General features: G+C 46.6%; 2 protein-coding genes across 12 annotated transcripts in view; one reads left to right on the top strand and one right to left on the bottom strand.

The window, feature by feature from the left end:
* The first annotated feature begins 21709 nt into the window (after positions 1–21709).
* On the top strand, positions 21710–24363 carry Tmt1b (thiol methyltransferase 1B). Its single transcript, NM_001024276.1, is given in 2 exon segments — positions 21710–22229; positions 23619–24363. Coding segments are annotated over 2 exon segments (735 nt in total). The 5' UTR covers positions 21710–21731; the 3' UTR covers positions 23856–24363.
* Itga7 (integrin subunit alpha 7) overlaps positions 24350–26930 on the bottom strand; it is a 26658-nt gene continuing 24077 nt past the window's right edge. For 5 of the 11 annotated variants that reach the window (NM_001429169.1, NM_001429170.1, NM_001429171.1 and 2 more), the window contains 1 exon segment: positions 24350–25019. In NM_001429169.1, coding sequence (NP_001416098.1) covers positions 24789–25019 — 231 coding nt within the window. In that variant the 3' untranslated portion in view covers positions 24350–24788. 11 annotated transcript variants of the gene reach the window in all.

The raw sequence follows: 26930 nt of genomic DNA, 5'->3' as shown, positions 1-26930 counted from the left end.
TGGGCCGGGTAACCCACTAGTTCATGGTCATCCCTGAGTGCCCCTATCCCTTGCTCATGAGAAAATTGCTCTCCAGAATGGCTTGTGTGGGCTGAAATGGCTGGGTGAGGCCATGTGTATGCATATCTGCAGACTGTGTATGTGGAGCTTAAGACCTGTCTCAGTGCACCCATACCTGATGCTGGGAGATGTGTGGCTTAGTGCTGTTCTGCCTGGAACACATCACTCCTGCCAGCCGGGCACTAACAATTATCACCCAAACCAGGATTTAAACTGTGATAGAGTGGCTGATGTTTTGCCTCTGAATAGAACGTCCCAAAAGATGGGACCACTGGTCAGCTGCCATGGACTAGATTCTCCACCGGTTGGGGGCAATCTGGTCACCTTGCTGCCCAGTCCTGACCTGGAGCCACCATAGCACGAGTGTCAAGTACTGGCAGAAGCCCATGGGTGGAGGGAAGACCTCTGCAACTGGTTGATTGACCCCTGCTGAAAGTCAAGACTACCTTGTCCACAGACGGGAACAGTTCTCTTGATGAAGGTCAGAGATAAGTGCATGCTGCAATGAAGGACAACACAAGTGTCATCTGGGATGGACAAACCTCTACCCCCCAGCTCATCAGCGCCACAGATGTCTTTACCATCTCTTGGATGCCCTGATGAAGCCAGCAACTGTGAGTATTATTCATTGCCCAGGACATCAGGAAGGAAGAGATTCAGTGGCATGGGGCAGTAACAAAGCAGATAAAGTGGCTCGGGAAATGGCTATGCAGGAGCCTATCCTGGTTACAGGCCTGCAAGAGACAGCCACTGGGAACTGGGATTGGACTAAGGGATGGCCTCACTTAGAATGTACAACAGAAGAAAAGGCCCAAATTGCTTAAACGAAAAAAAAGACAATGGCACACTTGAGGGAAAAGTATATTCCTCAGAGAACAAACAAAAGACTCACTTTGCCAAATACAGAAATGGACTCACTTAGATAAGAAGCTTGTCCAAGTAGTTAAGGTGTATGTAATAGACTTTAAGATTCTAGCCAGAGAGGCAGTAAAAAATATAAGGTATGTCAGTAAGTGAATGCTTAGCAAGCAAACAGGGCAAAGAGACCTAGAGAGTTTAGTGAAAAGTCGAAGTAAACTTCACTGAGATAAAACCAGAAAAATATGATCATAAGTATCTCCTAGTGCTTGTAGATACCTTTCCAGGAAGAGATAGAAGCTTTTCTCACCAAGCAAGAGACGACCTCGGTAGTCATCAAGAAGATACTGGAAGAAATCTTCCCCAGGTCTGGAGTGCCCAAGGTAATCTGGTCAGACAATGGCCCTACTTTCGTTGCCAAGGTAAGCCAGGGTGTGGCCAAGTATTTAGAGGTTGATTGGAAATTACATTGTATCTACAGACCTCAAAGTTCAGGACAGGTAGAGTAAATAAATAAAACTCTAAAAGAGACTCTGACCAAATTTACCATGGAGACTGGCGCAGACTGGGTGGTACTCCTTCCTTCTTGCTCTCTTCAGAGCAAGAAATACCCCTTCCATATTCAGCCTTACCCCCTTTGAGATCTTATATGGGGCCTCAGCTCCTCTAACTGTATTAGATGATGTTACTGAACCAACATGTCATAGTAATAATGATTTGTATGCCAGGCTAAAAGACCTACAGGTGATACAGAAAGAAATCTGCTCACAGCTGGCAGCAACCTATGCCCCAGGGACCTCCGAGACATCTCATCAGTTCCAGGTCGGAGACTGCAGATACATACAACAACACGGAGCCCAGACACTCGAGCCTCACTGGAAAGGACCGTACCTGGTGCTGCTGACCATCCTGACAGCCATCAAGTCTCAGACCTCACCAGCCGAGTACTAGCTGTTGGGGCTGAGAGCTGGGACCTAGAGGGACACTCAGATCTTCAAAAAGCTCCCTAGACTTGCACATCAGATAAGTGGATACATCAGAGACGTAACTTGGAGGTTGCTATAATGCTCACTTCAGGAGTGTGCTTTAGAAACAAGAATTTCATGTTTGCCCTGGGTTCCCTCGGGATAGGTGTGGGGATAGGCTTGATTTCTGTTGCAAATGATGTAACATTGCATATGTTAGTACTCCTAACACTTCTTGGGACTGTGCCTCAGGGATCACAATCTGTATAAATTTAGAAGTTCTAAAATAGTCATGACCTTGGTGTATAGGTTCAGATAGTGTCCAGATTGGAATCCTGATGCTAAAGACTTAGTAAGACACAAAAGAGAGTTGAGAATTACTTAGGGCTATCTTAGGCGCAAGGACAGCACAAGGACATCTGCTGTTGCCCTGCAATGCAAGGCTTATAGAGAATTCAGAACTGCCATTGACTCAGATATAAAAAAAGAGTGAAAAAGACTCTTTAGCTGACCTCCAAGAATACCTAACCTCCCTCTCAGAGGTAGTCCTTCAGAATAGGAGAAGATTAGACCTGATATTCCTTAAAGAAGGAGTCTGTGTGCTACACTGAAAGAAGAATGTTGCTTCTATGTAGACCATTCAGGAGTAATTAAAGACTCCATGAATAAACTTAGAGAAAGGTTAGACAAAAGACAGAGAAGCGCATCAGGGATGGTTCGAGAGCTGGTTTAGTAGATCTCCTTGGATGACTACTCTGATATCTTCCTTTATGGGACCCTTCTTAGTTTTGCTTCTGCTTCTGATTATACGTCCATGTGTGTTAAAGAAACTAGTTACCTTTATTAGAGAAAGAGTGAGTACTGTTCAGATTTTGATGTTATGCCAACAGTATCATGCTTTAGGAGGACAAGAAAGTCAATATTATAAAGATACTAAAATTTAGTTCTATGACTAGAACTAGCCACTAGAAGAAGTAGGGAATGAAAGAATAAAAAATGCAGCTAAGAAGTCAGAAGTTTAAAAAAGTCCCAAATACCTCAAATTCCAGACCCTGCCCTCTACCTGTACTAGCTGACCATAAAGTTAGATTAAAATCTTAGAGAATAATCTTGAGAAACAGGGAGCTCCTCCTTGTGATTTTTCATTAGTATTCTCAACACTTTCCAATGACACCATCCCTGCCCCCTCGGGTTGTGGTTTCTCCCTTTAAATACCTCTTCTCCCAGCCTTTCGGGGTCGAACTCCACTGCCCCTGCGTGGGATATGAGTCTCGACCCCAGTGCACTGGTTCCTATCAATAAACCTCATTTTATTACAGCAAGGACGGTCTCACGTGAGTTCTTGGGGGGTCGCATCATCACTTGAGTGAGGGTCTCCCCGCTCCGGGGGTCTTTCAGTGCATGCCTTTGATCCCATCACTCAAGAGAACAGGCGGCTAGATCTCTGATCTACATAGAAACTTCCAGGAGAGACAAGGATTACATAGTAAGACCCTGTCTCAAAAAATAGGGATAATTTGTTCAGGTCTATTTTGCTACAGTTGTTGGAGGTCCCTGAAAAAACCCCACAAAATTCTGGTGCAGCACATTTGAAAGAACAGATGAAACCATGTCACTCCCACAGAGTGACCCTTGGAGCACCTTCTCATTCTCCTCCCTGAGCTGTGTATGACAAAAGATGGCAGAGGAAAACATTTAAACACATCTCACCCAAGGACTTCCAACTCCACAGTGGGACTGGAGTCAAAAAGAGAAAGCCTCATTTTGGTCTCTAATTATTATGCAGCGAACTAAGACTAATACCCCATCGTGTATAAGGCATGGGCACACAGCTAACTTGTCTCACGAAAGCCCACTGTGAGGATGAGGAATCAAGGTGGTGGAGATGAAGGTCAGTGCCTGAGGTCACACAGATTAACTTCATCCATCTGTCCCCAAAGTCAGTGTGAGTGAAATTTGTAAACCCAGCCTCTAAATCTGGTGTTTAGCCTTACATGCTCTGTACTGAAGTAAAATGCCTCAGAGACATCTGCTCTAACTGCATCATCTTAAAGAAGAGGACAGACATATGGACAAACAAGGGTCAAGTTTATCCTCAGTCTGAGGTGGGAGGGGTAGGGCTGGAACTAAGTCTCTAGGTTTCTGGGCTAATGCCCTCTGTAGGCTTCCATTCCTCCTACTCACCTATTATAATTCTGTGTGTAGATGTGTGTCAGTGTGCAAATAATGAAACACAAGCGTGCATGTGCGCTTGCATGCATGTGTCTTTGCTAGGACATTCCTTAACTACACAGCTAAGAGTGGTAATGCCTGTCATGTATGGGACACAGGCACATAGCCTAAATCACCTCGAGCAAGTCTACTGCAATGCAAATACACCCAGTGTGTCAGAGCCTCTGGGTCCCCTGCAGTGTTTCTCTCGGCTTGTCAGACCCTTCTGAGTCCCTTGCAGGGTGTGACCCCTGCTGAGCCTTGCTGATGCATGTGGAAGCCTTTTGTTCCTAACAAAGGAACAGCCTGGCCCAGACACACCTGGTTGATGGTCAATTCTTCCTGCCTTTTGTCTTTTCCCAGCCTTTTGTTCTTGAGATTTAGGCTGGTCTTACTGGATTTCTCCCCAGTAAATTTGGGGCACGAATTCTGTCTTTTGTTACCGAGGCCCTTAGCGAGGGGGGGGGGGGGGTTGCTCCCACGGTGCTTCCCAGATTTTTCTACCTGGTCAACTTGGTGTATATATTCGGTGAATAAAGCTACAGAATGGCCTTTTCTTGCTTAACACGAATAACCCGTGTGTGTGTGTGTGTGTGTGTGTGTGTGTGTGTGTGTGTGTGTGTGTGTGTGTTCTTTAATCCTGATTCTCGGTGCCGTGTTGGTGCGGGCATCGACACCTGTGTGCTGATTAGGAAGCAGGGAGGATAGAGATGACCTTGTCTGAGGTCGCACAGCCTCACAGGAAGCCCCGAGAAATTCCCACCAGAAACACTAGCCTCTCTAGCCAGTCCCAGTCCTCTCGAAGAATGTGAGGTTGGAGACCAGGATCAAAAAGTTTAGGAGTGAGGGGGAGTGAGTAGTACTGGGACCCCAAGAGTCTGAGAGTGCTTCATCCAGTACAGGATCACTGGAACATACTCTGTAATGTCCAAGATCAGAGGGTCACATGAACCCCCTACCCCCAGAGACTCAGGCATCATACAAATGAGCAGAGTTCAAGCCACAAGCTCCTGCAGGACAGAGGCCTCAGGCACAGGACTCACTGCTCCACATGAGATTGTGTTGGAGAACCGAAGAGGACACAGCAATGGCTACACGAGGAGAGAGGAGAGCATTTATGACGAGTTAAAGTCAAAGCCTGGGTCTCCAATGGCTGAGCCACCCATCCTCTGTAGGCCGATTAGGCAGACCAGTAACAGAGAAAATCCAAAAAGGAAGCCAGTATGATCACACTGGGGAGAGGAACAAGGAGACGAAGTCTGTCATGGAGACTCTGAGGTGAGGGTTAAGTAGAAGGCGAGGGGATGTGCAACCAAACAGTCCTGATCGAGGTGTGCTCCCTCCACTAGCAGGGCCTCAGCCCCACTCTTACAGGGTGTCCTAAGCAGTGTCAGAACTGCCTTGAATATCTGGGAGACAAGCGCCCCCCACCCCCACCCCACCCCCCCCCGCCTGGTACCAGGTCTCTGCCTTTTCCTTGATTCATCATGAGATTACTGGGGGGAAAGTCAACCTGTAGGGAATCACCGTTTTTAATAGTTCGATAGCCTTAAGGGAGGGACACCAGAACCTCAGAGTGTTTACACTAGGCAAGAGTTAGGCAATGCTTTCCTGATGCCCCCAAGGCAAGCATTCCCTGAGTGCCAGAGAACAAGAACAGGATGTGAGGAAGCACAGCTCCGGGGTCCAGGCGCTACAGGGTTTACTCACTCACAAGAGATTTACTCTCCCTCAACTGGGATCTTTCCACACACGTACTCTGTGTGGAATGTGAACCGGTGGAGGGGCATGGCAGAAGTCACGGAGCAGTAACTGGAGAGCAATACGAAAATAGATGGGACCAGCAGCTATTGACCAACATCACAGAGGTGAGAAATGAACATGACGTCAGCCACAGCTCAGCTCCTGATACAGTGGGGCTGTGTGTGATGTCAGCCACCCCTGGTGCAGAGTCCAAAATGCTGATGAACATAAGGTTGCTGCCTGAAAAGAATTGGTGCCACTTTTGAGGAGACACGGGTGTGCCTGCATACAAAATCGTGGCCTGGGATTTTTCTAATCCTTCCACAAGGGTGGAAGAACAAGGAAGCAAGAACAAGGGTGGATTTGAGTCAGTCCCACTTGCATATATAGGAACATCTGTGAGAATCTGTGCCTCCGCTTAGTAGCTGAGTTGGTCCCCGAGAGAAGTCCTGTAGAATTCAGAGCCATTGTTTAAAGGATTCTGTTCCAATATTTAAATATTTTTGTGTTTTCTGGGAGCTGGCCATAAGCTGAAGAAATAACACGAAAGGTCAACCGTCTTCAGTCTTGTCTCAAGCTCTACAAAGGTGACCAAGACTTAGTTTAAGGTCAGTTTTAGAACAAGTCCCTCTAACTAGACTGGCTGTTTTGTATCTGTCTTAGGACAACTTTATGAGTAAGCTGCTTTAATTTCCAAAAGTTGTGTAAGATTTTATTCTTCTGATTGTGCCAGAGCAGTGGTTCTCAACCTTCCTAAGTCTATGACCTTTAATATCGTTCCTCACGCTGTGCTGACCCCCAACTATAAATTATTCTCATTGCTACTTTATAACTATGATTCCACTACTGTTATGAATCATAATGTAAATATTTTTGGAGATAGGTATGTATGTATATATGTATGTATGTATTCCTTTACAAATGTGTTCTTACATATTGTCATTGAGGCATATATATAATTTAAAGCAGGCTTCGTTTCATTGGTACACTAAAGAAAACTTGTTTAAAATTATCTGACTTTCACAACTTGATTTGGAATTGCTTTATACGCATCCACAACTTCCTACAAGAAACGAGTTAGTGATGAGATGTGACCCTTTTGACAGAAAGCAGATCTCTGATTTTATCAGGACAGGGAAGGGGGTTGCATATTGATTATGGCTACATGACTATGCATTTGTCAAACTTTATACTGTTAAGTGACAATTTTACTGCACTTAAGTTCATACTTCAGTAAACGTGATTCAAAAGCTGAAACTTTCCTTACAATGAACTCAAGGGTCTAAAATAGTGCTGTGTGTTGGACTTTTCCCAAGAGATCATAAAACACACACACACACACACACACACACACACACACACACACACACCTGGAAAAGACGTTGACCCTGGGTCCCTTCCTGCCTCTCCTGGGCTGAGGTCGGTTGGCTTGTTTGTTTTTTGTCTGGTTTTGTTTTTAATGAAAATGATGAGTGAAGCTCTCACTTATTATCTAATAAGAGCTCCTGAGAGAACCACTAACCTCTCCACACACCTCTCTACTCACTTCTCCACACACCTCTCCACACACCTCTCTACTCACTTCTCCACACACCTCTCCACACACCTCTCTACTCACTTCTCCACACACCTCTCTACTCACTTCTCCACACACCTCTCCACACACCTCTCTACTCACTTCTGAGCCCACATGCTTCTCCACACACCTCTCCACACACCTTTCCACCCCAGATCATATTTACTCCTAAGTTGCCTCCATTCAGATGCAACTTATCAATTGTCAAATACTTTCTTCCTAAAGCTGCTGAGTTAAGTTTTAATTAATTCCCTGAGGTCACCCTCAGCTTGGGCCTGTTTCCCAGCTTCACAGCCCCCAGGGCCTCCTCGGTGGCAGTAATTACCTGCTGTAAATGAGGACATCTCCACACAGAGCAGCAGTAATTACAGTCACAGTAACTTCATAATTATTTTTGTCCCTCAACACTTGGGGGGGGGCTGTTTAGCGAGGAACATAGAATTTGAGTAACATCCAGTTTGATTCTTAGGTCTGCCTGGTTTTGGGCCTCAAAGGAGTCTATTACCGCCTTGTTTCCGTGGTGGGAAAGCAAAGGGCCAAGTGACTGTCAAGCTGTGTGCTCCGTATAGATAGAACTGAGACCTGAAATCCAGAGGACAAATGCCTAGCTCTCAGTACAGGACACTCCTAGTAATAAGTCCTACATTCAAGCTCTTTCCTCACTAGATCTGAGCCCACATCTTCTGCTTGTCCTCTGAACACCCAGATCCTTCCAACCTCAGGAGACCGTTGTCCTACACAGCCTCTAAATACCTACTACTTGCTCTGTCACATCTGCCTTGCAGCCAGCAGCTAAGAACAGGGCTGTGGAGAGGTCATTGATTCCAGAGTCAGTCCTCACCCCTACCCCACCACCCTCCCACCCCGTTCACCCCTGTCTCATCACCCAGAGCTCTGCCGGACTCCACCCACCACCATGCCACCGATTGGATCCTCACTAGTTACATTTACTTACACATATCATACAAAAGGGCAATATGGCAAAGATCTAAAGATGGAAACACAAGAGAAAGAAAGAATGGAGTCAGGAAGAAAAATAAAAAAACCATCTAAGACCTTCGAATGTGTGGGTCCCAAGTTTGGCTCAACTGGAAAACGACAGGATAGGCCTTTCCTGAATCAAAATAAAGAGGAAAGCTATCTTTGGAACTAAGGCCAGACAGAAGGTTCTCCCAAGGACAGTCCTGGAAAGATGGTTGTGGTCTCAGCCTTGACACTGAATTTTCTGGGGTCGATCTAACAGCTGCAGTCAGCAGCGCACGTGCCACCGCAGCAAACCGCCTCGGGAGGCTATGGGAGGGGCCGGATGCACTCTGTGCTCCGCTGCTTCTTAGTGGAGCTTGACTAAAAGCTCCAACAGTCCTCAGAGCCACAGCTTTGTTGCCTGCATACCAGAATGTTTGCCCTCTGTCCACTAGATGTCAGTAGCAGCCTTCCCACCAGATGCCACCAAGTGTCTCCTGGGGGACAATGGCCACCAGTTGAGAACCAAAATAAAAACTTCTGTTATTATTTGTTTTGGATAGAGAGAGGCAGCAGAAGAACTCTTTTTTTTTTCTTTTTTCTTTTTTTTTCGGACCTCGGGACTGAACCCAGGGCCTTGCGCTTGCTAGGCAAGCGCTCTACCACTGAGCTAAATCCCCAACCCCAGTCTTATTTTATTTTTATTACTTATTGCTGTTTTGTTGAGGCATGATATAAAAATCCACTCCCTCAGAGGTTTCTAGAGGAATCACAGGGCTATCCAACCACCACCACTAACCAGTTTTGGAATTTTTTTCATAACAAAAGGAAACGGTGTAAACATAGCAGTCAGCCCCCTTTCTTCTCTCGCCCCATTCCTTGATTGGCAACCACTAACCTGCTGTCTCTCCACAGACTTATATATTCAGAATCTTGCATAAAAGATTTATCCTGATTTGGGGTATGGGAGTAGAGAGATGACTCTGAAGGTAATAGCCCTGGCTGATCTTCCAGGGGACCTGAGTTTGATTCCCAGCACCCACATGGCCTCCTCTGGTCTCCACAGTTACTTACACAGGGTCTCCAACAGAAGCAAAGCCCTGGGTTAGATTCCCTCATCACTACATAAAGTATCCCCAGTACCTGGAATATAAAGACAGGAGGATCAGAAATTCAAAGTTACCCTTGGCTTCATAGCAAGATTAAAGTCGGTCCAGGGGTGGGGGGAGATTTAGAAATCTCCAACTAATTTCGTTGGATTGTCTATTTGTCTCTTCAACTCTATTGGGATTTACTTAATATATTTAGGGGTCTACGACATACTAGTAAGCAAAAGCAGTAAGATGAAATCATTACTACAGCACTGGAGAAATGACTCAATAGTTAAGAGCATGGATTGTTCTTCCAGAGGTCTGAGTTCAAATCCCAGCAAGTCCCAAATGATATCTCACAACTATCTATAATGGTAATGGATGCAGGCATACAGACAAAGCACTCATATAAATAAATAAATAAATAAATAAATAAATAAATAATTTTTTTAAAAAGAAAGAAGTTATTACTACAGTTAAAGAACTTTATCACTGGGGGCTAGAGAGAAGGCTCAGCCGTTAAGAGGGCTGACTGCTCTTCCAAAGATCCTGAGTTCGATTTTCAGTAACCATATGGTGGCTCACAGCCATCTATAACAGGATCCGATGCCCTCTTCTGGTGTGTCTGAAGACAACAACAATGTACTTACATTATACAAAATAAATAAATAAATCTTTAAAACAAGAACTTTATTGATGTTGGTTTTTTGTTTTCCTTTCTTGGTATTTTGTGACAAAGTCTCAGTATGTAGCTCTGGCTGGCCGGGAATTCACTGTGTACCCAGGCTGGCCTTGGACTTGCAGTCTTCCTTCCTCCGTCTCCGCCTCTCTGGCCCCGCCCCCGCCCTGCCCTGTCCCCTGCGTGTTGGGAGGATGCACATGCACCACTATCACAACACCTAATATAAGAACACTTTTAAATAATCAGAGGTAGAGGTCTAGTCTATTCTGAAACAAAGAAAAAGATTAAAGATTAAATAAATAAAATAATAGAAACAGAAAATCAACAAAACAAAAAGGTTCTTCAGGCTGGAGAGATGGCTCAGTGGTTAAGAGCACTGACTGCTCTTCCAGAGGTCCTGAGTTCAATTCCCAGCGACCGCACGGTGTCTCACAGCTGTCTGTAATGAGATCTGATGCCCTCTTCTGGTGCATCTGAAGACAGCTACAGTGTACTTATATATAATAAATAAATCTTTTTTTTAAAGGTTCTTCTTTGAAAAGATAATAAAATTAGTTGATAAAATTAAAGCTATAGCTAAACTGATCAAAAATAAACATATAGATTAAAAACAAGAAAAATAGTCAGGTTACTAAAATCAGGAAGAAAGGAGGAGACATCACTACTTATTAAATAAGAAATATGAATTCCGAGGTAATAATATCTTTCTAGTAACTTGGCCATTTGGATTTCTGTGTGGGTAGCCTGTCTCTCTGCCAAGCTCCCGGTGTGATCTACACTGTTCTGTTTCTTTGTATCTCTTTAAACTTCTCACTGGAAACTGGGCAAGTTAAATAATTAAATCACGGATAGTTCTAGAGACAGGATGTGTTGCTGCTGCTGTTTTTGTGCCTGCAGCTGCTGCTATATTTGTTGCCAGTGTCTTTCTTGAACTGATTTTGAAATGACCTCTGAAGTCTCTGGCTAGTTTCACAATCAAACAACAAAACAGAGATTTTCCTGGAGAGCTTTACCTTCCTGTTAGGTGCTCCACCTTTGCTGAGGGTGCTGTACTTAACTGCCTTCAGCCCGCTGGCAAGCCAGCCCTCTAACCCAGAATTCACTTCCTGCTTGAGCAGAGCCTCAAGGTGAACCAAGAGGTGAGAGATGCACAATTGGTTACGTGTGCTGCCAGGAGACCCCTCCCTAAGAGCTGCTAAAACACCCCTCTGGACATCTCTAGATCTTCATAAATTCTAGCCAGTCTTTTCTTTTGTTTAAATGAAATAGCACCATGAGGCAACTGCAACTTTAAAGTTACCACTGATTCCAAGGCTTCCCCATTGATTTGTGTACAGGATCTTTAAGAAGCCTGAAGCCTCCCTATCGCCTGCAGCTTACTGCAAACCCATTATAGAGGGTCTGAGGTTTCAAGGCTGGAAGTGGAAAGGGGTAAAAATGAGACTCATTAAATACCACTACGCTCATGGCTCCTACACAGTCAGCCATTTCTGTAGGAAACAGGCAGGAGAATCACTTCGTGATATATCTTTGGTTCATTTCTAGAGTTCCGGAAAACTTTGATTTTGAACATTTTTTGCTAATGGCTTCTTGTTTTACTTCACCATCCAGGAAGTATTTCCTCCTGCCCTGTTATTCTTGTCACATTTCTTTACTAGTCCCCTGGGGCTCTGGAAGAGAAATAACCCAACATGGGAACGCATATTGGAGCAGCCACTGCAGAACTGGAATGACATTGCCTAAAGAAATTAAAAATTGAACTACAAGATCCAGCAATTTAACTTCCGGGTGATACCTAACAGAGAGGTCTTCTCCACATGAAGACCCCCCATTCTTCTGCCTTCGTGGTAGGATGGTTCATGCAATGCAAACAAGTCTCCAACAGCAACAGTGAATAATGAAACAGTAAAACATTACCCACCTGACTCCACATGATGAGATCAGAACACATCATGCTGAGAAAACTGTGTTACACAAAGATAAAAATATTAGCTGGGCACGGTGGCAAATTCCTTTAGTCCAGCACTTGGGAGGCAGATTTGAAACCAGCCTGTCTACATAGCAAGTTCCAGGACAGCCAAGGCTATGTGGAGAGACCCTGTCTCAAAATGAAAAACAAACAAAAAAAAAAAAAAAACAAGAACAAAGCACAGTCAGGAGATAGTCTTAATCTCAGCACTCAGGAGCAAAGGCAGGTGAAAGAATGTCTGAGCTTGAGGCCAGCCTGGGCTACAGAGCAAATTCCAGGACAGGCGGGTCTCACGGAGAAACCTTGTCTTGAGGATAGGTGGGTCTACACAGAGAAACCTTGTCTTGAGGACAGGCGGGTCTACACGGAGAAACCTTGTCTTGAGGATAGGTGGGTCTACACAGAGAAACCTTGTCTTGAGGACAGGCGGGTCTACACGGAGAAACCTTGTCTTGAGGATAGGTGGGTCTACACAGAGAAACCTTGTCTTGAGGACAGGCGGGTCTACACGGAGAAACCTTGTCTTGAGGATAGGTGGGTCTACACGGAGAAACCTTGTCTTGAGGATAGGTGGGTCTACACAGAGAAACCTTGTCTTGAGGATAGGTGGGTCTACACGGAGAAACCTTGTCTTGAAGGAAAAAGAAAAGATAAAAAGATAGCATGACCTCACTCACTTCTGTGTGGAATCATTTCCCACAGAGATAAAGGATAAAATAGTGTTTACAGGGACTGGAGAAATGACTCAATCTTTTTTTTTTAATTTATTTAATACTTAATTATAATTCTTTGGTTTCCGGGCAAACATCCCCCTCCCCCCTCCCCTTCCTTATGGGTGTTCCCCTCCCAACCCTCCCCCCATTGCCGCCCTCCCCCCAACAGTCTAGTTCACTGGGGGCTCAGTCTTAGCAGGACCCAGGGCTTCCCCTTCCACTGGTGCTCTTACTAGGATATTCATTGCTACCTATGAGGTCAGAGTCCAGGGTCAGTCCATGTATAGTCTTTAGGTAGTGGCTTAGTCCCTGGAAGCTCTGGTTGCTTGGCATTGTTGTACATATGGGGTCTCGAGCCCCTTCAAGCTCTTCCAGTTCTTTCTCTGATTCCTTCAACGGGGGTCCTATTCTCAGTTCAGTGGTTTGCTGCTGGCATTCGCCTCTGTATTTGCTGTATTCTGGCTGTGAAATGACTCAATCTTTAAGATACCTGCTGCATAAGCATGAAAGCCTGAACGTGGGCCTCCAGCACCCATGAAAAGGTGAGTGTTTACACCTGTAACACAGCACAGAAGAATAGGTAAGTCCCTGGAGATCAATCAGTAACCAGTCATCCCGACAGTGAGAGACACTCAAAGAGTAAGATGAAGATCAGGTAATAGAAGACAAGACCCAGAGCAACCCTGCCTTCACACACCCACCTGTGCACGTGCACGCGCGCACACACACACACACACACACGCACATGCACACACCCTGCCTTCACACACCCATCTGTGCACGCGCACGCGCGCACACACACACACACCCTGCCTTCACAAACCCATCTGTGCACGCGCGTGCGCATACACACACACACACCCCCTGCCTTCACACACCCATCTGTGCACAAACACATACACACACAGGATCTTGTTTGTTTGTTGAAATAGGGTCTTACTGTGTTACCCTGTAGCCCTACCTGAGCTATATACTTGCTATATAAACAGAATAACCTCCAACTCACAGAAATCCCCCTGCCTTTGCTACCCAAGTGCACTCCCAACGCTGGCTTTTTTTTTTTTTTAAGACAGCGTCTCTCTTTGTAGTCCTGGCCATAGTGGGCTTTTCTATGTAAACCAGACCAGCCTGGAACCCACAGAGATTCTCTTGCCTCTGCCTCCAGAGTGCTAGTATCAAAGGCTTGAGCCTCCACATCCAGTGCTCAAAACTTTTTTTTTGTTTTTTAAAGATTTATTCATTTATTATACATAAGTATACTGTAGCTGTCTTCAGACACACCAGAAGAGGGCATGAGATCTCTTTACAGATGGTTGTGAGCCACCATGTGGTTGCTGGGAATTGAACTCAGGACCTCTGGAAGAGCAGTCAGGTGTTCTTAACCCCTGAGCCATCTCTCCAGCCCTCAAAACTTTTTAAAATATTGGTTACTCCAGTGGAGTGGGAGGGAGGAAAGGGTATGTAGGTCACAGGCTACAGAGTAACAGACTAGTTCTACTAGTTTGGAAATCTAATACCCTACATGAAGCCTATAGTTAATATAATACTATATTCATGGACTTGGCAGATGGTAGACTTTAGCTGCTCTTGTCACACCAAAAGGAAAACCTGTGAAACGACAGGCAGGTCAACTTGGTCTAGTACAGTAGTCGTGTTACTCTCTGCATGTGCCACGTGCCATATGCTGTATGTCTTAATATACACAATAAAATCTTGTGTGTATCCTCCATTGTTGGTGGGATTGCAAACTGGTACAACCATTCTGGAAATCAGTCTGGAGGTTCCTCAGAAAATTGGACATTGAACTGCCTGAGGATCCAGCTATACCTCTCTTGGGCATATACCCAAAAGATGCCCCAACATATAAAAAAGACACGTGCTCCACTATGTTCATCGCAGCCTTATTTATAATAGCCAGAAGCTGGAAAGAACCCAGATGCCCTTCAACAGAGGAATGGATACAGAAAATGTGGTACATCTACCCAATGGAATATTACTCAGCTATCAAAAACAACGGCTTTATGAAATTCGTAGGCAAATGGTTGGAACTGGAAAATATCATCCTGAGTGAGCTAACCCAATCACAGAAAGACATACATGGTATGCACTCATTGATAAGTGGCTATTAGCCCAAATGCTTGAATTACCCTAGATCCCTAGAACAAACGAAACTCAAGACGGATGATCAAAATGTGAATGCTTCACTCCTTCTTTAAATGAGGAAAAAGAATACCCTTGGCTGGGAAGGGAGAGGCAAAGATTAAAACAGAGACTGAAGGAACACCCATTCAGAGCCTGCCCCACAGGTGGCCCATACATATACAGCCACCCAATTGGACAAGATGGATGAAGCAAAGAAGTGCAGACCGACAGGAGCCGGATGTAGATCGCTCCTGAGAGACACAGCCAGAATACAGCAAATACAGAGGCGAATGCCAGCAGCAAACCACTGAGCTGAGAATAGGTCCCCCGTTGAAGGAATCAGAGAAAGAACTGGAAGAGCTTGAAGGGGCTCGAGACCCCAAAAGTACAACAATGTCAAGCAACCAGAGCTTCCAGGGACTAAGCCACTACCTAAAGACTATATATGGACTGACCCTGGACTCTGACCCCATAGGTAGCAATGAATATCCTAGTAAGAGCACCAGTGCAAGGGGAAGCCCTGGGTCCTGCTAAGACTGAACCCCCAGTGAACTAGACTATGGGGGGAGGGCGGCAATGGGGGGAGGGTTGGGAGGGGAACACCCATAAGGAAGGGGAGGGGGGAGGGGGATGTTTGCCCGGAAACCGGGAAAGGGAATAACACTCGAAATGTATATAAGAAATACTCAAGTTAATAAAAAAAAAAAATAATAAAATAAAAAAAAAAGCTTTTTATTTAGGCAGGGTCTCACTTAGTAGCCCTGGCTGGCCTGGTATTAACTATGTAGACCAGGCTAGCCTAGAATTAGCTATCTAGACCAGGCTGGCCTCAAACTCAGAGAGATACTCCTGTCTCTTAAATTTGTTATTTTATGTGTATATACCTGTGTGTGTGTATGTGTGTGTGTGTGTGCGCGCGCGCGCGCGCGCGAGCGTGTGTGAATACCACAGGTATACAGATGCCCACAGAGGCCAGAAGAGTTACAAATGGTTGTGAGCTGCCCTGTAACCAAACTAGGTTCCTCTGCTGAGCCACCTCTCCAGTTCCCCAAACAAATTTTGTTTTGTTTTGTTTTCTGAGATATGGTCTCACCCTTTAACCCGGGCTAGCCTGGAACTCTCTATATGGATTAGGCTGGCTTCTGCTGCCTGAGAGGAGAATACTGAGCTTGAAAGTGGGAGCCACTATAGCTGGCCAAAGTTTTTAATGCAACTGATAAATAACAATGATGAATTTTCACCGTCAATTCCATTGGCTTTAGAATCTGTGTTACACATCTCTAACGTCTCTCGGAGAATTTCCAGAAAAGTTTAACGAGAGAAGGAGGATCCACCTTGAATGTGGGTGGCATCATCCCATGTGTGGCGGTCCCTGACTGAGTGAAAAGGAGGAGGAGGGTATTGAACACCAACTCTGCTTCCTGACTGTGGGCACAATGTGACCGGCTGCCTTGTGCTTATAGTGCCAATGCCTGCACTGAATCACGATACACCACATCCTTTCTTTCTTAAACTGAGCCAGAATCAACTCCTCTTTCCTTAAGCTGCTTTTTGTGGACATTTTGTCACAATGAGAGAAATGACTAATACGAAACTCAATGGTAACATGCCTTTGTTAATATTTGCATTTGCTTGAGGCCCTTCATGAACACAGGCCAGGCCGTCCTGCTCAGCCCTTCACGTCAGGATGGCCGATCCTTTCTGCCTTACTGGGTAGTTCTTTGCTCCTCTACAGGAGGAAAGGGGTAACAATTCAGGTAAATTAACCTCATCCTTACCTGCCAGGACTGTTCAGTGCAATGGTTGAATGTTGGATCTTCTTAGCAAACTCGTGGGGAGTAGGGAAGTGTGTCCTCCCCAACCCTGTCAGAATCGAAGTCCTACTGGTATCCTGCCCACAATAAAGTATCCTCCTACGCTGTTCTTTTCTTGTCCAGCCCAGGGAATGACCACAGAGCACTCCAAAATGAGACTATAAATTGTGTCTTTCCCTACATAACCTACACTCTGCATCACCTATCACACATGCAAAAGAGCCCTTCAACATCTGGGCTTTTGTAAGAACACGGTTTCACATAAACCTTTGTTTCTCTCGATCCATGTTCAAGCTCCAGATTTTTGCCAAACCATACCAGAACACTTCCCCTCTCTCTCTGACCGTATCTCATCAAATCCTAAGTGGAGAGGAGCTATCGCCAGTCCCACAATTGATGCAGACAGATATCGAGTGTTGCAGCCAGGCCGCCCAAGAAGCAAACGCACTTCGTCACAGCATGGATTAATTTTTCACCCAAGTCAATAAAATTTAGTTTTATATTAAGAAATCATGTATCATTTTGATTCTGGTTTTGTTACTTGAGATAGGGTTTCTCTGTGTAGCCTTGTCTATCCTTGATCTCAATTTGTAGACCAGGCTGGCCTCAAACTCAGAGATCAACCTGCCTCTGCCTTCTGGGTGCTGGGATGAAAGGTGTGTGCCACCGCTGCCTGGCTCTAGAAATCCTGTATCATAACAGTGTTAAAATATGTGCCCTATTCCTTGCAGGGAACCAACCCTAATGTCACTGAATTAAGGCTGAGCTGCTTGAGTAAGTATTATAGGTCTCTCAGGGGCTTCCAGGCCATAGGTACAAACTCCAAACTCTGATCCACACTGTATCTTTCTCTCTGACAAAAGGGAAAATGGACTTACAGTTCTAACACGTATCCTGGTGTAACTCATATCTGGTTACTTCAATTATTTCTGCTGGGAATAATAAAAACATCATCTTAGAACTCAAAAGAGCAACAGGCAGGAGTCACAGGCTACACACAAATATATCTCACATGAGAAACACACAAGGTGCTGGGAAGCCATGAGCTCTTCAGCCACTTTTCCTCATGGTCCTCTGAGTGCCCTCGTGGCCAGAAGAAAGATCCGTCCCTTGGAAATGTGCAAGAATTACCTTGGATTACAAGAACGATATTTGCTCTGGGTGTTTACTATCCTGACCTTTACCCAATCCTAAGCCTTGCCTCATTCCTGACGGTCATTGATCCCTGACCCTCCGAGCTGATGGGGGCCACCCCCAGGCCCAGCCCCAAGTCCACACCTTAGGAAATTCCTGGCCTGACCTATGCTCACTGAGCAGACCCTGCCTACCATTCCATCGGGAAGGCTCATCTTCTGCTGATCCTGTCCTGCCTAATCTTGGCTAGACTTTACGTGAACCCTGAGGATAAAAGGAATGAGAGTGTGAGGAACTGAAGGAGTAAGTTCTATCTGAGCTTACTGTTCAGGGGCAGCAGCAGGAGACGTGGCCAGAGGCCAACAAGTGAGTGCCTGGCTTTATGAGCAGCAGCAAGGAGCGCAGGTTTCGTGTTCAAGACAGTGGGAATCCACTAGAGAGTGGATAGAAGAGAAATGAAGAAGTCAGTCACCAGGCAATGACAGGGGGTCAGCCAAGGGTCAGTGAGGGTTTGGTAAGATCCTATCAGTGCTGGTGAAAGATAACACTACCAAGTCAAGAAACAGAGCTGTCAGGGCTCAGGGACAGCTCCCATGGAGTAACTGAAGGAGTCTTGCTGGAGTCTTCCTGACTATCAGGCTATAACTGTGTACTCTCTGTACACCATTTATAGAGAACTCAGTATACACACAGAGTTCTGTGGATTCTAACTAAGCACTCTACAACTGAGCCCCATCTTCAGAGCCATACTGTATCTGAGTTTTAACTACATGCCCTTTAGAAAGAGAAAGAGGCCTGCTGAGATGACTCAGCTAGTAAAGGTTCCTGCCACCAAAACCGACACCCAGAACTGCGTGGCAGAAGAGCTAATCCTCACAGGTTGCCTTTGACCTCCACATGTGTACCTAGGTAAGAGCACGGGCACGTGCACACAGGCACAAAGTGTGATTTTAAAAAAACGTACATTTAAAAATGTAACAAAGAAAAGATGTGCTTAACCTTTGAGAGACTTGAGGCCCCAGGGAAGGGAGAGGCCTGGTGAGAGGGAGCACCCTCTCAGGGGAGGGGGGGAAGAAGGAATGGAATGAGGAACTGTGGGAGGGGGGACTACAACAGGAATGTAAATGAAGAAAAGAATAAGAAAAGAATGAGAGAAAAGAAAGCAACTGATAACCATTTTTGAAAGGTAATAAAGAGTAAAGTTTGAGGAAAAATAGAGATGTGTAGGTAAAATGACATGACATTCAGGATGTGGTTATGAAGGTGTTCCGCAGGCATGACACGGCCATCGAGTTTTATCGGAGGCTATGCATGTGCGGGGCAGACCTAAACAGGAAAATTCTTTCTCTTTAATTCCAGCACTCAGTGGCAGGGTCAAGTGAATCTCTGAAGTTAAAGCCAGCAGTTTACAGAGGGAGTCCAGGACAGCCAGGGCTACCTAGAGAAACCCTGAATGAGAGAGAGAGAGAGAGAGAGAGAGAGAGAGAGAGAGAGAGAGAGATTGATTTAGTAAGATAACTACATAAAAAACAGGTCTACAAAACTCAAAAGTGATGGTAAATGAAGCAACAATCAGTTCTATGAAACCAAAAAACAAACTTTATAATAAGTAACAAAAATGATACATGTGGCTTAATGGCACCTCCTTCTCAGCCGAGCACTTAGGCAGAGACAGGCTAATCTCTGAATTCAAGGACAGCCAGGGCTACACAGAGAAATGGGGCCTGAATGGGTCTGTACCAGGTCCTCTGTAGATACACTGGGGCAGGTAGCTTGACAGTTTTGTAGGACTCCTAACTGTCGGAGTGGGTGTGTCTCTGGCTCTTTTGCCTGCTCTTGGAACTCTTCCTCCCATTGGATGGATGGATAGATAGATAGATAGATAGATAGATAGATAGATAGATAGATAGATAGATAGATAGATAGATGGATTGGTGGATGGATGGGTGGGTGGGTGAGTGGAAGGATGGGTGGTTGGGTGGATGGATGGATGGATGGATGGATGGATGGATGGATGGATGGATGGATTGAGATGAGAGACATGTGTCACCTAGTTTTGTGGATTCTAGAAGCAGGGCCTCCACATGCCAAGTGAACACTCTGACCATTGAGCCCCAGCCACATCCAATACTTATATGAACATATACTCAACCCCTTTCTTCTGAGACTAAGGATATAACTCAGTGGTACAGCAGTTGCCTAGCAAAAGACTTAACCCCACCCTAGCAAAGCACAACAAGAAGAAAGAGAAGGGGTGAAGAAGAAAAGAAAAGAAACAAAAAGAAAAGGAAAGAAAAAGAAAATGGCCACTGCCACTGCTATGCAGCCCTCAAGTCCATGAGGACTTACTAAGACACTAAGGGAGGCCTCAGACATAAGAGGCAAAAAGAAATCAATACTTTAACCACCTAGGAGTTTGCACTCTGATGCTGTGAGACCCCTGAGTCAGTGCCAGCTCTGACCTGGTCCTGAAGCTTTCCTGGACTAAGTTGTCATCAGGTCCCAAGGACTCGTCAGGCAGCCTCTTGCCCCTACACTCCATGATCATACAGGACCTATGCAGGAGCAGGGCGGGGCATTAGACGTCATGGAAGGACCTCACACCTCGTTTGACACTTGATAACACTCTCAACAGGTCGCAGAGCTCATACCAAGCAAGGACTAACCTCAGGTCTCCAAACTCTTTCGCTCCCTGTCTGCCCTTCTTTCTTCTCTCCTTCCTTGTCTCTTCCTTTTCTTCTATTTATGGAGTCTGGAGGCCTTGAATTTGAAATGAGAATTCAGCTCAAAAATAATGCCTTCTAAGAGCCAGTGAGATGGTTGAGGTAGCTAAAGTGCTTTCTGTGCAAGTCTGCAGACCTGGGTTTGATCCCCAGAACCTACATAAAGATACAAGGAAAGAACCAACTCCACGAAGTTGTCCTCTGACCTCCACCTGCTAACCTTGGTACGTATGCGTGCACACACACTCACAACATTAAAAAGAAAACCAGAGCCTGTTGAGATGAATCTGCAGGTAAAGCCATTTACTGACAAACCGGACAACCTGAGTTCAATCTTTGGTACTCAAGTGGTGGACAGACAGAACCAACTCCCACGAGTTGTCATTGGACCTCCACAAGTGCATCATAGCACACATACACTCAAGAGTGTTCATACAGTGCATGCATACATACATAAAATTTTAAATATAATATTTAACAGGATTTTTTTAAGTGCCCTCTTTCAGTTCAGGGCCTCAAGCACAGCAGACCAGCACTCTGCTGCTGAGGCCTGTCTCCAACCCCACAGCCTTTCTTCTGACCAATAACCTCCTTCCCTCACCTAACCATCGGGCCTGACCCTGTACATTCTATTTGGCCATCATTTAGGACAAAGGCATTTTGCTGATTACAATTCCAGAGGGTGTTTCTAGTTTGCACAACCTGAGCAGATCTGAGAGCGATGAGTCAACTCTGCTCCTAGCCTTTGGCTCCCATGAGGCTGTGATCTGAAAGATGCCCCCGCACCTGGCCCCCTTCCTGCTCCCTCTGAGGCAACCCAGCATGCTCAACCATCTTCTAAAACACAGTAACATGGGCACTGCCTTGATCCTTCACCGACATAAAACTTGTTGAAGAGTCAATTACATTGCGTGACCCATGCTTCTGGAGGAATTCCACATGCACATGCTCCGCCCAGTAAAAGAATTACAAGGCAAGAAGCAAAGAGCAAAGTCCTGTCAGAGGAGGAGGGGAGACTTACATCTGCCAGCCTGGGCAGAGGCAAAAATCCAGTGTTCCACAAGACGCGCCATCAGAAGCTAACGCCATGGATGTCCTGGTTCCATTGCTGCAGCTGCTGGTGCTGCTCCTGACTCTGCCTTTACACCTGCTGGCTCTGCTGGGCTGCTGGCAGCCCATATGCAAAACCTACTTCCCCTACCTAATGGCCACACTAACAGCCAGGTCCTACAAAAAGATGGAGAGCAAGAAGCGAGAACTATTTAGCCAGATAAAAGATCTTAAGGGGACCTCCAACGAAGTGACCCTGCTGGAGCTGGGCTGTGGCACCGGTGCCAACTTCCAGTTCTACCCGCCTGGCTGCAAGGTCACCTGTGTGGACCCAAACCCCAACTTTGAGAAGTTTCTGACCAAGAGCATGGCTGAGAACAGGCACCTCCAATATGAGCGCTTCATTGTGGCATACGGAGAAAACATGAAACAGCTGGCTGACAGTTCCATGGATGTGGTGGTCTGTACCCTGGTGCTGTGTTCTGTGCAGAGCCCCAGAAAAGTCCTTCAGGAAGTCCAGAGAGTCCTGAAGCCGGTGAGTAGACTAGGAAGGGTATAGGCCTGGAACAGGTAAGCAAAGCAGGGGCAATCCAGAGGAAGCTGATGTAGCCCACCATCGGACAGCTGAATGCACCATCAGAATGGCCTATTAGGCATAAGCATCTGTGGATGGGTGGGAGATCTGACCATGAAGGGGCACAGAGGATGCTGTGGAAACACAGGGGAGTGAGGAGAGTTAGGGAAGACAGCGGAGGCAATGAAATTTAAATTGATGTCTGAGAAGTTACCATGGTTTGGGGGTGTGAGGGGAGGGAATAAAGGTGTTCTAGTGGAGGATGGGGGGGGGAATAAAACACTTCAAGCAGAAGTGTTAGGGGGAGTCGAGTCTATGAGAGTTTGAGCGGGGCATGGAAAGAGAGGGATTCAGGGTAATTTCCGAAGTTTCTGGCTTGTACAACTGAAGAGGATGTGGATGACTCGTCCACTTGCTGGAATGGAAAAACTGTTCTGGACGTGCTGGGTCTCAGGATCCACTAAGATATCCATGCAGAGAAGCCACATGGGTTGTTAAAAGTTCAGGTCTGGAAGTCAGGACAAGATGTGATCTAGAGACTGAGCTCTGAACCGGGTGACCTTTCAGTGGTGATTCAGTATAGCAGTGAACAAATTCCCTAGGAAGACTACACTGGGGGAAAAGGGCTTGAGGGAGTCCTGTTGCAGTCAGAAGAAGCTGGGATCACACCTCTGTGTAGCACGTGTGTCTGACCCACAGCCCCAGGTCAGCCATGAAGGTGACCCAACACAAATTTGTAAATTTATTTAAAATACAATAAGACGTTTTTGTGACTTTTGTAACTTAACCACTAAGTAGCTGGGCACATACCTTTAATCCCAGCACTTGGGAGACAAAGGCAGGCAGATCTCTGAGTTCAAGGCCAGCCTGGTCTTCAGAGTGAGTTCCAGGACAGCCAGGGCTACACAGAGAAACCCTGTGCCCAAAAAATAAATAAATAAATAAATAAATAAATAAATAAATAAATAAATAAATAAATAAATAATAAAACAAAACAAAAAAGCTTAATCACAGATTTCTTGAGCACGAACAGGTAGACAAGAAGTATCGTGTAACAATGCTCAAAGGTTACACACGTGGACGTCCTCTCACTTGCTCCTGTTCCCTACTGTATAATATTCTAGTAATTCTATTCAGATCTTTCCCCTGTTGTGGTCACCCAGTTACCAGAAGCTCCTTATATGCACTGTGAGGAGGGCAGGAGCTGGACATATAGGTAATGTCTGGAGCTGTGTGAGATCTGGCACGCCGGGTCTTAGAGAAGGAAGAGAATTGAGACCACAAGTCACATGGGGCAGATAAACGTTCTTGACTCCTTCCTTCCTTCCTTCCTTCCGCCCTCCCTCCCAGGGAGGCCTGCTGTTCTTCTGGGAGCATGTGTCTGAGCCTCAGGGAAGCCAGGCCCTCCTGTGGCAGCGAGTTTTAGAACCTACCTGGAAACACATCGGAGATGGCTGCCACCTCACCAGAGAGACCTGGAAAGACATTGAGAAGGCACAGTTCTCTGAAGTCCAACTGGAATGGCAGCCCCCTCCCTTCAAGTGGTTACCTGTTGGGCCCCACATCATGGGGAAAGCTGTGAAATAACTCTCCCCCAAGAAGGCCATCTGATCTCCCCATCTGCAGCCAGAAGCCACCCCAGTACTTCTAAGGAGGGGTCAGGTAAAGCAGAGACTCTCAGCACCGCTGCCACGGCCGGGGTGATCATTAATCAGCTTCAGCCTTTCTCCACAGTGAGGCTTTCTTCCTGCTCTCTTGAGGCAGAAAACTAGACTGCAAGGCCCTGGACTTACCCAACCCAACCCTTCTAGGACCCCTATTCATTCATTTATTCATTCATTCATTCTCTCTCTCTCTCTCTCTCTCTCTCTCTCTCTCTCTCTCTCTCGCCCTTGTGTGTCCTTCCAGCCATGCCCCGTGTCTCACAGCATTGTAACGTTCTCCCTGGTGCCCCCTTGGCATGTATCCCTTGCTTGGCCACCTCAGCCTCCCTCCCCACCATACACTCTATCCTGAACTACAGAGGAACAGAGAGCAGACAAACGTCAGAATGAGAGCAGCACTCAATAAAGCAGCCAGAGTTCTTATTGTCAAATACTTTTTAATAAATAGACAAGATCCGCTGGGCTGGTACAGCACACTAAGGCCAGAGCACAGGAAAGACTTAGGAGGGAAGGGCCCCTGAGACAGTGACACGATCTCTTCCCTGACCCTCTGTCTAAGGCACTTTGGGGAAGACGGTCTTACAGGGTGGGTGAGAGAGGCAGCTCAGTACCCCTTCTTCTCCATCCTGCACCAGGTCATGCCTGTCCTTCCAGCCATGCCCCGTGTCTCACAGCATTGTACGGAGAAGATGGGAAGGGGTGGTTCTCACGGTGGGAAAGATCTGTGCCCCTGAGAAAGCAGAACCTGCCTTATTTCAACATGAAGCCAGCAACCTACTCCACTATCTCCACCCCCAAAGAGCCATCTTGGGAAAGGGTGGAAGGAACCCAGAGGCTGGGCTTGGGACAGGAGAAGTTAGGCAGTGACTGACACAGGATGTCCATCAGGACCCAACTCAGGGTGCCAGTCGGCAGCCAGGATAGGGTGTGCGTCGGAGCCCTCCCACTGGGAATTGCCCCAGTTACTCCTCTGAATGGTGCCTGTCTTCTCCTCCTTGAACTGCTGCCGGTCTTCCCGAAGGATCTTCACTGCGTGGTACTGGGGTACAGTGGCCTCAGGGTGCTTCGCCCGCTTGAAGAATCCCAGCTATAAGGACACCAAGCCAGACCATGAGGAGACTGCAGAACTGAGGCCCCTTGAAGCCCCTCACCATCCCTGGGCTAGAAAGAACCAGCCAAAGCAAATGCAAAGTAGGCTGGTCAGTTTCCAGCACACTGGGCAGTCCCCAGCTTGCTACCATCAGTACTGGGGTCCAAGGTTCTCACACAGCGGGAGGAAAACCAGGAAACCCAAGGAGCAAACCAAGGAAGTCTCCCTTGGTCCCTGAAAGAGAGGCTTGAAACTGAACATCAGGACTTTCCAAGCCTTCCTCTCTTACTCAAACTTCTTTAGAAACCTCAGGAGTGTCTCCTAGGATACAAGATCCAAGGGATAAATAACCTTCTAGACCTCCTGCCCCTCCAACCTCATATGCATACACCTGTGGCCTTCTATGCATCCCCTTGGCCAGGGTGGTTTAACCCCTCACCTACCAAGATGGTGTTAGACCCCTTGCATACTAAAACTTAGAATAGACAAGACTCCTCCTGCATGCTCAGACTGCACAATCATCTCTGCACACTGTTCCCACAGAAAAGACATGCATGGAACCACCCCACCTGCCCACATGCTCACACTCTTAGCCTACCCACCGTCTGTGCATGCCAGGCTACGTATGCTCACACTTAGAACCTCACCTTTCTAATTACTCCTTACCTCGGACACTAGGACCCTCACCTCCCTTGTGCACACTTCCCTTCTTACCCTGCACATTCCTGACACATACCCCCTGCACATTCACGACCCCCACACCCAAATTCTGGGATCTGTACATAGACTCACACATATAAGCACATAGATATGCACCCGTTTGCATACACGCGTGCACACACAACAGTTACCCCACAGTCCCTGGGCCCCCAGCCTCCATGGCCGAGGGCTGCACGGCCAGATGGGCTCGGTGATAGTTGGTTGGAAATGATGAACTTGGACTGTTCCGACGGAAGAAGCCGCACTGGGATGTTGAAGGATAGGGGTAAGAGGCAGAGGATGGGAAGACTGAAGAGGAATTGGACCTCTGTATCTGTTCTCTGGGAGTAGTGGATGGGACGGGCATCCTGAGGCCAATCTTGAAGATATTAATCGTCCCTAAGACTGGGCAAGTTCTCAACAGCATGGGTGCCACCCTAGAGCTTGGCTCACTGGTGACACACACTTCTCAAATAGCAGGTGGGCAAGGCAGTCCACAGAGCCCCAAAGATGTGTTTGGTTATGCACCAGCCCCATGTGTAGCATGTGGCTCAGGGATGGGTCTGGTGGAGCATGAAATCCCCTACACTGACACACGCATGTGTGTGCTTTTATGTTAAGCCAACAGAATTCCATTACAGCTCTGTTCAAGCAAGAATGGTTCCATGTACAGTCTGGTGTGCAGCTCCCACTCAGCGCCAAGCAGTTCCCTGAGCTAGTGTTATAGTCATTGGCCTTGATCACAGCTTCCTTCCCAGGCTTTGCTCCGGTTAAATCAGACCACACTTCCCTACTCCTGGGGCTTTATCCACGATGGTTCTTCTAGAAGTCTCACATCCCACTCCCATCTGCCCCCATCCCAATCCAAACACTTCACCCTCTTCCCAGGCCTAGCTCCAGGGGAACGCCCTCTAAAGAGTTCCCACTGTCTCAACTTAACACCTTCTACCTCTCCCTCAACTACGAGGCTTCCCAGTGGACAACACAATCCTTGAGGATAAGGTGCACCAGAGTCATCTCCAAAGCATCCAGGGCAGATGGAGTTCCTGGTGTTTGTGGGGTAAGTGCTCCATAGAGTTGCTAGATTGCAGGGGGCCATGCAAGAACTCATGGAATGCAGCCCACCAGTTAGCCCAATCACCATGGGTGCCTCAGAGGGCACAACCCCAAGAACCATGTGTCCTGAGGACTCCATGCTGCTGTGAGGTT

The sequence above is a fragment of the Rattus norvegicus genome, chromosome 7 (genome assembly GCF_021556685.1).
Source record: "Rattus norvegicus strain SHRSP/BbbUtx chromosome 7, alternate assembly SHRSP_T2T, whole genome shotgun sequence".
NCBI classification, from domain to species: Eukaryota; Metazoa; Chordata; class Mammalia; order Rodentia; family Muridae; genus Rattus; species Rattus norvegicus.
The sequence above is the reverse complement of the archived record's forward strand: the minus strand, read 5'-3'. Positions and strand labels throughout refer to the sequence as shown.